Source organism: Mirounga angustirostris, unplaced genomic scaffold (genome assembly GCF_029215605.1).
Source record: "Mirounga angustirostris isolate CCGP_5_RB_7025 unplaced genomic scaffold, mMirAng1.0.hap1 SCAF_6, whole genome shotgun sequence".
Lineage (NCBI taxonomy): Eukaryota > Metazoa > Chordata > Mammalia > Carnivora > Phocidae > Mirounga > Mirounga angustirostris.
The window spans coordinates 138877953-138894464 of record NW_026991714.1 but is presented as its reverse complement, the minus strand read 5'-3'; the positions used below and the strand labels follow the sequence as shown (position 1 = coordinate 138894464).

At 46.3% G+C, this 16512-nt stretch overlaps 1 protein-coding gene across 15 annotated transcripts in view; it reads left to right on the top strand.

The window, feature by feature from the left end:
- The window catches only part of ABLIM1 (actin binding LIM protein 1), a 296293-nt gene that overhangs the window by 182770 nt on the left and 97011 nt on the right, over positions 1-16512 (top strand). For all 15 annotated transcript variants that reach the window (XM_064595307.1, XM_045878918.3, XM_045878917.3 and 12 more), the window contains 2 exons: positions 10466-10592; positions 11795-11888. In XM_064595307.1, coding sequence (XP_064451377.1) covers positions 10466-10592; positions 11795-11888 — 221 coding nt within the window. The remainder of the gene's footprint in view (positions 1-10465; positions 10593-11794; positions 11889-16512) is intronic.

The window sequence follows — 16512 nt, the reverse complement described above, 5'->3', positions numbered from 1 at the left end:
CACAGAGACGTGTGGGTGGAGCCGTGTCCTAGGTGCATAGTCATTCACTCTACCTGTGGGAGGCCCCGTGGCAAGGATGCCCAGGCCACTGAGGCTATGGCCTGACTCCTCACTCATGCAGGCTGGGAATCAGTCTCCTTGAGGCTTCCATGTGGCCACAGCCTTTTCCAAGAGCATCCCATGATTGGGCAGTATTTGGCTTTGTTCCCATGACTCCCAGCTGCTTCTTGCTGTCCTGGTGGCATTTTCAGTCAAAAGAGAATCCTACTTTTGATCTCTGGTGAATCTCTGTGATGTGTGCATCATCAGAAATGATACTGAGCAACCATGTGAAGCAAATTCAGACTGACAGTTGCAGGGGAGGGGCCCAAAAAGTAGCCTTTGGGCCTGTCCTCCACCGGCTGGGGTTCTGAAATTGTTAGTTGGGAATTTGGCAGTTGTGATTATACTTATGAGGATGGTGGTTTATTCCATGAATGTAGCCTGCCTCCATTTTTCAGTTATGGTTCTAGAAACATGCACATGAACATGCCTGCACACGCGTGCGCACGCACACACACACACACACACACAAGTTCTCCTTAATAGGACCTTAAACCTGAAAATGAGAGCAGATGAGAAAATAGTGCTAATGTTTTATGCTAATATTTTTTATTTCCCATCAAATAATCTCATCACATCTCCAGGAAATACAAGCATGTTATAATTTTTATTTATGATTTATTTGAGAGAGAGAGAGCAGGGGAAGGAGCCGAGGGAACGGGACAAGCAGACTCCATGCTGAGCACGGAACCCAGTGCAGGGCTTGATCCCATGACCCTGAGATCATGACCTGAGCTGAAATCAAGAGTCAGGCACTCAACCGACTGAGCCACCCAGGCACCCCAGCGTGTTAGAATTTTTATTTGTAGTTTATTTGTAGTTCAGAGAGTAGAAGAATTCAGTATTCAAAGTGCTGCCCTTGTAAGCTCCAGAAAGAGTTCAGGAGATTCTTATGCAAGGCAGTGGACACTGTCTTTAAGCAGATGTTAATGTTCCCAACTTTTATCAGTTTTCAATATCCTTTCCAAAGTACGCATTCTTCTGTTCCATAATGCATAGTCTTAAGTATCTGGCATCCTCACTGCATATAAGGCCCCCATATCATTCACCCTTTTGCAAGCAGGTCATGGGAGACTCAGTGAGAAATAAGTCCTGTTGGAATCAATATCAAGTCCAGTGCTGGGTGCTGTGGCATGTTTATGGGCCATTCAAAGCCATCATCCAAAGGCAACTGGCAGAGATTCTCAGACTCTCCATTCTAATGCTTTCAGGGTGCAGGTCTGGGTTGGTACCAAGTCCATGATAGACTCTGTCTTCTATTTCTTTGATGTTTATCATCCTGCCTAACATTAGCCATGACATTCCTGCATAGTGATTTCATAGTCAGTTAATGCACAGGAAAGGCAAACAATCTGGCTCCTTTTAATTTTCCATTCAGATCCTGGTCATGAATATGGGAAAAACACACAATACTAGTTGAAGGAGAGGACTTCTTGACCTTGAGAATTCATAATAACTCCTAACAGAAATCTGTGAGTACTGGTTTAGGGATTAGAATTGGAAGTTTCAAATGTGTAAATGGTCTATATTTATAAAAATTATGACCAATGTAACTGAAATTCTGCAAGTATATACGATACACGGTTTAAAAGAAGGAAAGATAGGATTTGGAAGACTTGGAAAAAGGCTCGCTGCTAAGCCTGCCTTCCACTTTCCTGATGAAGGCTGATAATCTGTTGCTATTATGGCCCACGAAAACTTGTTTGTTGCACAGTATTGTTTTCCAAAGATAACAAGAACCTTCATTTAAAAATAGCAGGTCCAAGTCTGCTCTGGCTTGTGATGTTTCCATAGTGGCCATCAAGACAGCAAAGGAAGCAGCTGACCTAAGCAGGGACATGAGCTATTATGGAAAAGTCTGGTTCAAGGTTACATATTTAAGCAGCACATAACCTTTGAAAAGAATTCATTTTTAGTGTTTTGAGATATGAAGTACTTATAGCATTGACACCCCCTTTTGCCATAGAATGGCAAGTACACTGTACCTGCATGAACACCCCCTCCCCACTTCCCTACCCCTGCCAATATTTATCTTGTGACTTCATATTGCTTTTTGGCTGATGGCAGACTAGAATTTCAGAACAGAAAGTGCTTTTTAAAACTCACTTTCTTTCTTCCTTTCTTTCTTCCTTCCTTCCTTTCTTTCTTTCTTTCTTTCTTTCTTTATTTGACAGAGAGAGAGAATAATTAGGGGGAGCAGCAGAGGGAGAGGGAGAAGCAGGCCCCCTGCTGAGCAAGGAGCCCAATGTAGGGCTCGATCCCAGGACCCGGGGATCATGACCTGAGCCGAAGGGAGACGCTTAACCGACTGAGCCACCCAGGGGCCCCTTTAAAATGAATTCTTGAGAAGTGCTTAGCCCAACACGTTTGCAGTTTCACATTGTGTTTTGGTCCTTCTCTATCCTTTTGGATGGTGACCCCACCCCGTGCTATTTGCCATGACATGCTAAAAAAGAACTTGGTGACTTTGTTTTAAATTAAAAAACTGGACTGTGGACTGTCAATATTTGTCAACTCATAAAGGTCTGATTTGGAACCTGACCACACTGAACAGCACAGATGATGAAAGGAAGTTTACATTCAACCATATCCTCTTGTTAGATCGATATTCCTATCACTACTAAATATGATGTGGCCTTTCTGGTCAAGGAAAGGCTTTCAAATACCCAAATCCTTTATATCTTAAAGACCTTAAAACTCTAGGCCAACTCTTATTAAAAAATTAATAGTAACATAAGGAGAGTGTAGATTTTTTTTTTTTAATCTATGGGTTGCAAACTGAAGGGCCTACAGAAAAAGCCAGGCTAGTCCCCTGAGTGCACAGGTCAGTTCCAAAGTGACAACAGGTAGCAGTTGACATTTAGACTCTGTGGAGGGATGGGAACCCTAGCAAACTGGAACTATCAGTCCTGTATAAAGTGGGCAACCACCCTGGGCCTCCAAACTGTTATTCCCATGAAGGAATCCACGTGTCCGAGGCTGAGCTGACATGGGTTGAAGGCTTGTGTCCAAGGCAGCTTGTTAACCTGAAAGAATCAGCTTACTCGGGGCACCTGGGTGGCTCAGTTGGTTAAGCGACTGCCTTCGGCTCAGGTCATGATCCCAGGGTCCTGGGATCGAGTCCCGCATCCTTCTCCCTCTCCCACTCCCCCTGCTTGTGTTCCCTCTCTCGCTGTGTCTCTCTCTGTCAAATAAATAAATAAAATCTTTAAAAAAAAAAAAAAGAATCAGCTTACTCTGCTCTTGTGTCTGTTCTCCCCTCTCATTTGGATAGAACAGCTATTCTCCTGCATTCTACCTTCACCATTTTATCCCACAGATAATGAGAAATCCATGTCCTGTAAGAAGAGTTGAATGCCAAGATCCGACATCATTAAATTCAGGATTTCAAGTGAACCAAACTCTGGAACTTAAATTTGGTTTTGGTTTTGATTTGTTTTTTTCCTTGAAGCTCTTTAGATTGAGTCCCGGTCAGGGATAAAGTGCCTGTAGTTAACGGTCTATTAAAAGGATGCCACTTGAATATTTTATAGGGTCTCCAAAGTCTTACTCTACTTTCTAATAATAACAATCTAAATATGAAATGATTTTGCTTCTGTTTATTTTTCATCCCCGTGCATAGCCATGACCTTGTACGCTAATCTCCAGTGATGACAAATAGAGTTTCTGTTTCATTATTATTTTTAAAAAAGGGTTCCAGGGAAAGCTGAAATTTTCTGGAGCTTATAAGGGCAGCAGTTTGAATACTGAAACTTGATTTCTTTTTATTCTTAATTTTTAAAATTTTTTTCAGGGGTGCCTGGGTGGCTCAGTCATTAAGCGTCTGCCTTCGGCTCAGGTCATGATCTCAGGGTCCTGGGATCGAGCCCCACATCGGGCTCCCTGCTCCGCGGGAAGTCTGCCTCTCCCTCTCCCACTCCCCCTGCTTGTGTTCCCTCTCTCACTGTGTCTCTCTCTGTCAAATAAATAAAGTCTTAAAAAAAAAAATTTTTTTTTTTTTCAGCAAAGTAAGGAAATACTCAGAACTGACTCAAAATCCCTGGGGACATTTTATAACATCCCAGGACATCAGCAAGCATCAATTACAGGAGGAAAGTCTCTCTCTGGTCCCCTTTACAATTTACATGACAATGATTTATTTTTATTCATAAATATTTATTATTTATTTTCACAACAATTCTCTACTTTCACAGTCTCTCTACCCCAGTGAATGCCTTGTGCTCTGGTGCCATCTTTTGCTCATGGATAGCACAAGGGATGATAATCAGGAAGACAGACCTGCGAGTGGAGGTTTAGATTCAGAGAAGCCCTGTAAGCTGTAGAGGCCCGAGTCCATGTGCCCTTGAGAACAGGAGATTCCCGCTGTGCAGTTAATTGGACACCATTCAGCTGTGTGGCTGTGTGCAAAGCTGAGGTCTACCCTAGACCTGAGTATCCTGAGTGGAAAGTGAAGCATTTCCATCAAACAGTCTTGAAGGTCCCTCTGGCTCTCCGATGTTCTGTGATCTGTAAAATGCAGATAATCACTGCCCTTCCAGGTTAGCGGGAGCCCCGAGAGTGTGGGTAGAGAGAACGGATGCACCAGACTCTTCAAAAGTTAAAATCTGGATAGTAACTATAATAATAGTTACGGTAATGTGATGATGAGGATGATGATGATGGAACCACACAGACCAAAATGCCTTCCCTGGGGGCTGACAGTGGGCCTTGCCTGTTTGTTAAGGGGAGGAGGAAACGCAGGTTTTGTGAGATTATTGCACCTGTGAGAACAGACACTGAGTGTGTACCTGCACCCACACTCCGTCCAGTCCTCATGGCAGCCCAGGAAGTTGGGTACTGCCAACCTACCCATTCTACAGATGAAGACACTGAAACCCAGTGGTTACCTAGCCTGCCCAAGGCCCCTCGGCTCAGTGTCAGAGCTGGATTTCCACTCCAGGTCTCTTTGCTTCCAGAGTCCTCAACTGCTGGGAAATGCACAATTTGTGTATACAACAGTCCAAAGCACACGTGGGACATAACAATGAACAGCCTTATTTTTCCCTTTTGTTACTTGTATTATCCTTGATCAGAGTTCCCTTTCCCACCCTTAATCCTACCTTAGGTGGATCCCATAGCTTTCTGGTCACCTTCAGCTCGTAGAAGTCTGGACCAGTTGAAAACTTGATCCTCACATCTGTTTCAGAGCCACACCCTGGCCCAGCTCAGACCCGACCCAAACCAGAGACTGACAGTGGGCACAACATCTTCTTTCGCTCTTTCTTTACCTCCTTCCTGTCCTGTGGCTCCTTTGTGGGCCAGGCAGGGACAAGGGTGATTGGAGGTAGAAGGGAAGAGGTGTTAGGAACCTGGCATTGTCATGCTGCTCTCTCAGCTAACACTGGCTGGAGACAATTTTTATGGGGGTGCACTTTGAGTTCCTTGACAAAAGCATGCAATTTCTGGTTAACCTCTTGCAACAAACTCCCCCCACCTCCCAGCCTCAGGTCCTGCTCCCTTGTAGTCTCCTATGCTCTTACTAATGAAGTCCCCCACCCTCAGTAGACAGCTTTGTTCAGTGGGTTCATTCTAGATGCTTGGGCATGGGTACCAGTCACAAGACATAAGTGCATCCCCCAGTGAGCCAAATGGTGGAAGTGAATGCCATTCCCACTCTATCCGCTCCTTAGCCTGCCATTTCTGCCTCCAACCAGCTTCCTGCCTTCCAAATCTTCCAAATTCAGCAGGCTCAAGTTTTTTCTGTTTATGAGTGCTTCCAAGCTCTAGGACATTAAAATCAGTTTGTTCCAAGAACTCTAACATCAAGCTTTTCTTGGACCCATAGCAGTCCTAGGGCCTGAGCTTCCCCACTCAGTAAACTTCTCGGTTCTTCCTAAACTTCCCCCCAGGGTCCTCTAATCCCTGTCACAGCAGAGGGGAGAGAACGCCCCCACACTCCTGCTGTGTGGACAGCTCCCTGCTGACTCTTCTATGCATTTTCAAATTTCTGATTTCAGAGGTAAGTGGGCAATAGGGGTTGGTAATCACCGGGTGAAGTCTGTCTTTTGGAAAGTCCTGCAAGGCTATTCCTGGCATCCTTCTTTAGGAGATGGAATATTTACCACCATGATCTTCAGCTTTTAAACCATGGTCCAAAATTCCAAAACACTAGAAAAATCCCCATTTTGTATTCTGAGAGCTTTGATCCCAGATGGGTAGCCACTGTGAATGGTGAGGTCCGTCTTCATTAATGGTTCTGGGCGTCACTGAAGCATGCAGGCCTAGGCAGGAGGGAGTGGCATTTAGTTACCACCTGGTTTTCTTTTCTAGAGCTCCGTGTCCTCAGCCCTCTTCTCTAGAGAGGCATCTTCACAGAGTAAGGCATCTCTTTGGCCCTTACCTTTTCCAAGTGAGAAATTCTAAAAAGGCAGAAATAGTTCTCAAGGAGAACATAGGTATCCAGTCTGATAGGACCTTAAGTGCCGCCCAAGTGAGGACATCTTTCTTGGCTTGGGAATACAACTTTTCTTGCCGAGAGCCATTTGTCACCTTCTTCAACTTAAATACTTTCAAAGCCCAGGTGTGCATGACCTGATGCAAAATAATAAATTAATAAATTAATAAAAGCAGACAGGATCCCTGTCTTCAAGGATATTTGTTGCCTTGGAACAAAGTGATACAAATATGGAACCAGGTGTGTGGTTGGATATTAGTTTAACTCAGACATTAAGTAGCCAAATTCCTGCTCTTCTCTTGGCTCTTGAGCCAAGAATGAAAGATTTGAGGCAAAGTGTTTACGGTTGTTGTGTTTTTCTCTTGCCACAGTTGGTGATTCTTTGTTTTTGATGGAATACATGGCAAGTTGCTAGAGTGTTTGACTTCCTTGATGGTGGGCTCCATATTCACCTATTTCTGACTTCGGCAATAATTCCAGTGCCAATCGCCAGCTTTCTATATTTACCAGCAGCTGCTTCAGTGATGTGGAAACAATTTTCTCAATAGCTGAAAACCATGAAGATACAGAGTAGGACATTTTGTTCTTTATAAAAGAGCTTAGTTGGGATGAGCATGGGAGGAGTGAACAATCCAGCACGCATCTTTTTGTCTCTGCATCTTTTCCACTTTTCCCAGCATGACATCAGGCTTAGGTGGAGAATTTATGGTTTTGTCCAGAGAGGAATGAGTGAGTAGCCTCTGTGGCATATGCCAGAATACTTGGAATCAGCCAGTGTGGGCCAGTATTCTCCTTTCTCGGAGGTGGTCTTTGATTTTCTTGATTTATGTCTAAAGGTTTGGGAGGAAGTGGCTCATCCCCGTCTCTGCTTCCAGCCCCACTTTACCAGCTGACTAGCTCTAGACATTCAGCATTTGGTGAACACTTCTCTATAAACCATTATCAAAGTCAATTGCAGAACATCTGTTCTCCGTGGGACACTGCAGGGCCCAGAGGATCTGAGAAGTATGGGACACCACCTGTGAGGTCAGAGACTTCCAGACTGCAGGCATTTTGACTATATGACTGAATAATAAATGGTACCCTCTTTATAAAGCCCTCACATGGTGTCTGGTTCATCCAAAACCCTCAGTGCAGAATGATCAGAGAAATCGTTATTGCTCTCAAATTGTGTCTCAGCTGCTTTCAGAGCTCTGGGATATCTGGGCACTAATGTGCTTGTAAAGAGAGCAAGACTTACCATCCAGAAACATGGCTTCTAGTCCCAGCTCTGCTCCCACCAAAGAAAGGTGGAGCCACATTGAGAGGCTAACATGGACCAAACGTTCTAAGTGTTGTGCAAAGCACATCATGTTGGCATTTCACAGATGAAGAAGTGAGGGTTCAGAGACTGTAACTTGCCCAAGTTAATACTCAAGTCCTCCTAATTCCAAAGCCTGGGCTGTTACCATCCCTAGGCCTTCCATCTCCCTAGATCTCAGGGCTGTGCAGGGGGAGACCCTAAATGGCTCTGCCAACCCTCCTGAGCCCAACCGTCTTCAGTTTCTAAAACTGAAAGCCATCTCTAAAATTTATTTCTGACCTAAAAAATCTACCAACCAGCATCTTCCTTATTATTTTAAATCTTTACTGCCACCTAGTGGGCATGATCTAATCAGAAGAATGAAAAAAATTCGGTTCAACTTGGATTAAAAACTGTCAATTCATCTTAAACTCATCCTGTGCTCCTAACCTTTAAATATTGTATGTATGAGCAAATATCATGGCCTTCCATTTTTATCCCTATAGTAAACTACCAGACGTGAGATCCCCTTTATAAAGTTTTTTGTTGAGATGCTGGGAAATATAGACTCCAGCTTAAAATTAAAAAAATAATGCTTTGTGATCATATAATACTCGCTCAGCTAATAATGGGCAATACTTACAGAAATCCTAATCTGCAATAATTTAGAACTTGTATAGCAATTATATTTTTAACTTTATAAATATTTGCTCTTTTTTTTTTTTACACTCTCGTGGTAACAAAAAAATAATTCAAACAACACAGAGGATGTGAAGTAAAAAGTCCTCCACAGAGGAAAATATCTTAGGCATTTCAATTTTCTTTTTTAAGAAATGTTTTACTTACTATACAAGCATGTGTGCAAACATATATATACCCTTCACTAATTTTTTGTAAATGAGCTTATGGTATGCTTACTGTTCCACAGGTTGCTTTTTTTTTTTTTTTAACTTAATCTATTTTGGACATCTTTCCATGTCCGCACACAAATTGACTCATTCTTTTTAACAGTACATACTATTCCAGTATTCCAGACTCTACCATAATTAATGTAACCAGCTCCTCATTAATGTCCCCATCAGCTGTTTTCAGTTTTGTTGTTACAAAAGTGCTGCAGGAAATACATGTATTTTCTTCAGGGAATACATGCATGGACACATGCCAGACACACACACATATGCACACTTATTTGCAAATTTATTTCTAGACTAAAATCTTAGGAAATTGCTGGATCTAAAGGTACATTGATACCCACTGACCAAAGATCACCAGAAACACACCTGTAGTCAAAAAAAAAGGAGGGGGGATAGTCAAGTTAACTTAAGCCCCAGCAAGGGAGAACAGCAGGGGAATCGTGAGCATCTCTGAAGGAACTGTCCTAGGATGGGAGCGCTTGCTGGGTGGCATTGAGGAGGAGTCAAGGCAGTGCGAGCAGTTCTGGGCTGGGTTCTGTCAAGACGCAGGAGCAGGTCAGTGAATGGGCATCTCAGTAAGTTTTTCTAGGAGGAGAGAGAGTTAAAGTAGGGCTAGGAATATCACTAGTAAAGATGCAGTCTTCACACATGGGGTTGGAAGAAGGGGGCGTTTCGTCATTTTGTGCGCCAAGTGGCCTTGTCTGGGCATAGCTTTATTGCATGAGTGTTTCCTCTAATCAGCAGGGACATGATGGCCAACCTCCCAGCAATGCTGGGTTTCATTTGCTCAGCTGCATTGATTTTAACTGTCTGTGGATGTCTGTGTTGCTTTCCAAAAAGGTTGCATCAATTTACATTCTTCTGGGTTCTTTTAAATACTCAACGTCCCTAACAACGAAGTATTCAATCATCAGAATAATGGCAATTATAATAATAGGAAACGTTTATAGGGCCACTTCCCACATGCCAGCCTCAGTGATAACCATTATTTCATTGAATCCTCGTCAGAGGCTTGAGCCAGGCACTCATAAGGCCCCCGCTTCCATATGAAGAAACCCAAGGCTTAGAAAGGGGGACAACCGGCCAACAAGTTGTTGTGCTGGGCTGGGACCCAGGAACCAGGCCAGCTCCTTCCAGAGCCCACGCCCTTTACCACAAAGAAACACTTTCTCCTTCATCTGCTTCCACAGGAGCCTGCCATGGAGAATTTAAAGCTAAGGAATTAAGAGCTATTCAACTGATGATCACAGATCTTCAAAAGTCTAGTTTAGGATGATAAAGCAGGAGAGTCCCATTTACAAAAATGAGATTCATGGGCTGCTTTCCAGGAATCCCATATATATTGTTCAGTGAGGCATCCAGCATGAGATGCTCAGCTACTCACATGTGCCCTCAATTAATAGAGGCCTAGGAGAGCTTTCTGAAAATCACAGCCAAGACAATGTAATTAAATGTTCCCTGCGCCAGCTGGAGCTCGGGGGTATTTCAGTCACCCCCAAGGAAATGAATGGAGGAAGGACATCCATCCCCTTGGATCCACTGAGGTTCCTGGAGTTTCCATGCTGTGTGAGGCTAAGAAAGACTCAGCGCAGGGAAAGGGAGTGGAATGACACGGTGCTTAAGTCACTGTTTGCTGGGTGTGGGATGGGCGCACACCGGGGTTCAGAGCCGGCCTGCGTGTTGGGATTTCACAGAACACACGTGGAGTAACTGCTAACAGCTGCGCTTTTCCAGACTGTGCCGGCTGCGGAAGGGACATCAAGAACGGGCAGGCCCTCCTGGCCCTGGACAAGCAGTGGCATTTGGGATGTTTCAAGTGCAAGTCCTGCGGAAAGGTCCTCACCGGGGAGTACATCAGCAAGTAAGGCTGGGGCCCAGGCCGCGGGATCCTTGGGAGGGTCCCCCCAGCCCCCCCACCGGACACAGTGAGAGACATTAGCATCCCACCATCAATACGCAGTTTTGCTGTAGAACTTCTTTAGTTTTTATAAAAGGAATTTTATTCTGCTGCTGTTGCCATAGTCTGCCTGCAATAAATTTAATGAAATGTGAATCCTTGCCTAATGTAACAATTAGCAAAGCTGACATAATGTTACACGGTATGTTGTCATCAATTAAGCATTTAGTAATTTTACTTTCCCTCATTTTTTTTTTTTTGAATGAATATGGGCGTCCAGTGGCAACGAGGGAAAATTTTCCCCTATAAACCCTTCTATGCTTTAAAAAATGTTCTCCAACCAGGTTAAATAGCTATTCAAAAGAGTTACGTGAATTTAATTTAAGAACAGAGTGAAACAACAACAACAAAAGTAACATGAGCCCCACCCCCTAGACATCCAAGTCTGTAGGTCGGGGAGAAGCCCAAAGGCCTGTAGCAGAAGGAAGAAACTTCACAGGTGATTTCTGACGCACAGCCGAAGGAAGAAGAGACAGGAAAGTGCCCGACTGTCAAACTAACCGGAAAGGCTGTGTGGGAGTAGGTAACGGGGCTCTGCGGTGTGCTTTTTGACTCTTCCGCTCAATGGCACACCTAGAAAACAGCATTTTTACTGTGCTCTGAGGTAAATGAGGTTTTGGGAGGCTGGATGAGCAGGCCCTGCAGCCCTCGGGCCTCCTGAGGGCGGAGGACCCAGCATCTCAGCGCTGCCGGGAGGTGATGACGTGGGAGCTCAAGGAAGCTGTGAGGGGAAGGTGGCCTTGGGGCCTCCTCAGAGGAGGGTGAACGCTGCCGCCACATCTGAAGCCCATCTGGCCTGGTGCGGAGAGGGAATGGAGCCAGTGTTTTGCTAGTTAGTTCTGAGGCAACAGGGAAGCAGCAGGGGTAACCATGTGGTGATCTGGCTGTAATTTCTGTGTAGCCGGGAGAACCAGAGCCCTCTGTCCACGTGGTGTGGTTCCCCGCGTTGTGGTCATGTCTGACCAGGTCTCCAGGCGTGCGGACGCCGGGTGGGGGAGAGTGCCGGCATGCTACCGTTCTGTGGAGAAGGGCTCCGAGGACTCGGTCCTGGTGTCTTCCCTGCCCCTCGGCCCCCCTCAGGAGCTGAACGGCGTTCTGTGTTGCAGGGACGGCGCCCCGTACTGTGAAAAGGACTACCAGGGGCTCTTCGGGGTGAAATGCGAAGCCTGTCACCAGTTTATCACAGGGAAAGTCCTGGAGGTAAGTGGCTCCCGTCAAAGCTACCGTCATGCTCCTCAGAAGCCGTCAGAAGCACCAAAGAGGCCCTTGTTCCATTTCCTCCATCTTCACCACTGGAGGAAAGCAAGTAGTCGTCGATGACGGATCGCTCTCTCAGAGATTTAATGGGTCGGGCTGTCTTCACAGGCAGTTTCTACTAAACGTTCATGTGCAGTTGGAATGATGGAGAATTAATCCAAAGTGATAAGGGGACCACTAGGAATTATGGAGAAGGAAGGGTCCTATGAGACTAGTTTTAGACGTCAGACAGCACGTGTCTGTGCGTGTCCACGTGCGCTCTCGCGGGTACGGGTGTGCGTGTGAGAGGGCACACTCGGGGAGCAGGGGCTCAGAGCTGAAGCAAAGGAAGGGTGGGTGAAAGGTGAAGGCATACACTTCCCCACCCTTAAAAACCACATCCTGTGTGACCCAGAACACCCTGGGGCTTGGGTCGGGCCAACCCGTCAGGTTCAGGTGTGACTGCCTCCTGCCACAGAGCCTGGTTCCTGCTTTCTCAGCCCCGGCCCCACCAGCGGCTGCCTCTGGGCTGAGCGGAGCCCCTCTTGGGCCAGAGCCCATCCTGTGGAATTAGGGGCCGGAGTTCAGAGGGAGTCTCTGCCCCACTCCCCACTCCCCACCCCACCGCCCCCCCCCCCCCCCCGTGGGGCCTTAACCAGATCTGATTAAAAGAAAAGAAAGAAAGAAAAGATTACCTCATATCCAGCCCACATTTCAGGGTGGAGACTGTGTCCTGGGCAGAGGTACGTCAGGACACAGAGCACCTGGGAAAGCAGCCAACTGGTCCTGCAGCTTTGAGACACCAGGGCACCGAATCGCCATAACCACATGCAAACCTCCCAGCAGGGCGTGTTTCAGAGACCCTGGGCACAAATCTGAGAGGCCCCCAGGTGTCTGTGGGCAGCTGCTGTGGGATGCCCAGCGAGGTCTAGCATAGCTTCCCTAATCCCAGGGCAAGCTCTGGGGGATCGGGGGGGTTCCTCTCTGGGAGACACAGAAGGGCCCGCATTGGCTCTGTGCTAGGACCTAGTGTAGCTAACTGGATTGGGGAGATAAGGAAGTGACTGCTACAAGCTCTTGTCTTTTACCCTGGGGAAGGGGCTTCCAGGAAGAAGGAGCAGCCTCCAGAGGCCCAGAGGCAAAGGACAAGCAGAGCAGAAACAAAAGTCAGATGGGCAGGAGCGCAGGTGGGAGAGATGACGCTAGGGGAGCGGGGAAGGACCGGAGCATGAGGACTTCAAGAGTCATATTCAGGACTTTGGGCTTTATCCGAAGAATGGTGGGAAGCCATTGAAGCGACTGTAGTTGGAGTTGAACGTGACTGGATCACATTGCTGTATAAAGAACGCATGGGACGGTGCCTGGGTGGTTCGGTCGGTTAAGCGGCTGACTCTTGGTTTTGGCTCAGGTCATGATCTCAGGATTGTGTTGGGCTCTGCGCTCAGCTCAGAGTCTGCTTGAGATTCTCTCTCCCTGTCCTTCTGCCCTTCCTGCTCGTGCTCTCTCTATGAAATAAATAAATAAATATTAAAAAAAAAAAAAAAAAAGAATGCATGGGAGTCCTCAGATACACATAGAACCACACCCATAGCAGCTCTGTTCACAACAGCCAGAAGATGGAAACAACCCAGTGTCCGTGCATGGATGAATGGACCAACAAAATGTGGATATACAGACGAGGAATAATATTCAGCCTAAAAAAGGAAGGACTTCTGATACCCGCTACCACATGGATGAACCTTGAAAACATTATGCTAAGTGGAAGAAGCCAGACACAAAAGGCTGCATACGGCTTGCTTCCATGTAGATGAAATATCCAGAAGAGGTAAATCCATAGAGACAGAAAGCAGACTGGAGGTTGCCTGGAGTTGGGGGGGCGGGGGGTGGGGTGGGAAATAAGAGTAACTGCTCATTGGTACCCAACTGGAGCGATGACATGTTTTGGAACAAGATAAAGGCGGTAAATGCACGACATTGTGACTGTCCTAAATGCTGCAGAATTGTTCACATTTAAATGGTTTATTTTATGGGATGTGAATTTTACCTCGAATTTTTTAAAAAATGGTTGGGAAGGGGGTGAGGGTAGAGACAGGGAGGAGACTACTGCAGAACTCAGGGCACAAAACAGTGGGAGCACTGGCAGGAGGGAAACCCAGAGGTGGACCCACCCTCCATACACAGCTGGGGGGGAGGCAGAGTTTTCATGGCCTTTCCAGTTTAATAGCTGGCCCAAGTGGGGTCAATGCTGGGCCCTCGGAGAAGCACCCCTGCAGGAAAGCTATTGGAGAAGCTGGTTGTGCCCTATCCAGAGTGCAGCATGAAGTCCAGGTGGTCAGACCACAAGACTCAAAGTGTGGTGGTGGGCGCTCCCCACCTGTCCCCTAAACATGTCTCTCATCCCTCCCTGGAGCTCGGAGGGGAGGGCCCCACAGCATTTCCTTTGGGGTTCCCAAGTTTGATCTGCATAAGACTGAAATAAACGCATTGAGTTGGGAGCAAGGGGGAAATTGCGTTTTAGAACAACAGTAATAAAATATCAGAACCATCTCCCAGATGTTTGGCTGTAGGAAGAGCGATGGGGAGACCCTGAGCATAGCCCCCGGATTTAAGCCAGCCACGTTTACAGAAGGCGTGGATCGAAACAGCTGTCTCAGTCCATGGAGGGAACTGTGTTCCCTAAAAAGAGTTGGGGAGGCAGCAGACAGGGGGTGCTATCGAGGACCTCGGATTTAGTTCAACAGCTGTGAGAAGGAATGTTTAAAATACACACCAGGTCCAAGAACATGCCATTTTGTAGAAACATCTGCTTACTCCAGCTCCCCCCCTTGGAGTGGGTGTTGGCGGTAATTGCAGAAGCTCCTCACCCCTTGGCTTCGGGTTCCAGTGAGGTCCGTCTGTCAGGTGGACATTGTGGAGGCTTTGCACACGGTGCCTGCAGAATTGGGACTTCTGGGAGTCGTTTGTATGGGCTTCATGGTAGAGTCAAGACCCACCCAGCGGGAGTGCCGACCTCCTCAGAAGGGTGTGATCTAGAACAATGTCCCGCCTGAGTAGCACACTGACATGTGACCAACTTCTGAGTCAGCTTGACTTGGTTCCCCATGTGAACCCAACAGGTCTCAACACTCCACCCTCCTCCCGTGCCTTCATTCTCAGACCCCATCATTGAAACGTTATGATTGTGAATTTGTAAATGCTTTGGTCCCTGCCTTTTGGATTTTTTCCCTTCCATTTTAAAAATGTGGTAAAATGCACCTAACATAAAATTTACCATCTTAATCACTTTTAAGTGTACAGTTCAGTGGTATTAAATATATCCATGATGTGGTGCAACCCTCACCACCATCCATCTCCATGACGCTTTACAGCTTGTAAAGCGGAGACGCTATACTTACTAAACAGTAAATCCTCATTCGCCTCTTCCCCCTCAAGCCCCGACAACAACCATCCTATTCTCTGTCTCTATGAATTTGACTACTCTAGGTACCTTATATAGGTGGAATCATATAGTATCCAGGTGTGTGTGTGTATGTCTACTTTACCTTGAACAATGTCCTCAAGGTTCATCCGTGTTGTAGCATGTGCCAGAATTTCCTTCAAGACTGAATGATATTGCATTATATGGATATACCATGTTTTGCTTCTCCGTTCTGTGATCCTTATCTTTTTTTGTTACTGTTGTTTCTTCTGATTGGTTGTATCCATAGAGATTGTAAATGTATTAGTTTCCTGAATCTGCTCTAACAGTGGGGGCTTAAAACCACAGAAACTTACTCTCTTTCAGTTCCAGAGGCCAGAAGTCCAAACCCAAGGTGGCAGCAGGGCCACGCTCCCTCCAGAGGCTCTCGGGGGGAACTCTCCCTTGCCTCTTCCAGCCTGTGGTGGCCTGTGGCTGCATGACCCTGATCTCGGCCTTCATCTTCACATGACCTCCCCTCTGTGTCTTCTCTCTTGGTCATCGCTCTCTCTGCCTTGCTCTTAGGAGGACACTTGTCATTGAATTTAGGGCTCACCCAGATAATCCAGGATGATCTCATCTCAAGATTCTTAGCTTAATGATTACATCTGCAAAGGCCCTTTTTCCAAACATTCACAGGTTCCAGAGATTTTATGTGGACATATCTTCTGGGCCACCCTTCAAATGCACTCCAGTAAAGCTGGGAACTTAGACAAGTATCATCCAGTGACCCTCACTAAGCATCAGAGGTGCCCGATAGCCTCCTCTCTGGGTGCTTTCACCTGAGATGCCTCCAGACACCTGAGGAAGCTTTTGCCTGACCGATTAGGGAGCAGTGTCTTCATGTGTTTTAATGAAAAGGGCTCCATGTGATAGGGAATCCGGGCTCTGCTCTGGCTCTAGAACTCCCAGCTGTGGGACCTCAGGCAAGTGTCTCAACTTCTTTGAGCCTCAGTTTTTCAGTACAGGCATTAAAAATATATCCAAGCCTTGGACTGCTTGACTCCAAGTTTCCTTGGCTCTTAGGACCCGAGTTCTGTAAATCTCATGTCTTAGGTCTAAGGGGCTGGAGTCAGTGGTTCTTTCTCCTGGAGAGATTTTCCTGCAAACTGGCATGGAGCATATGCTCAA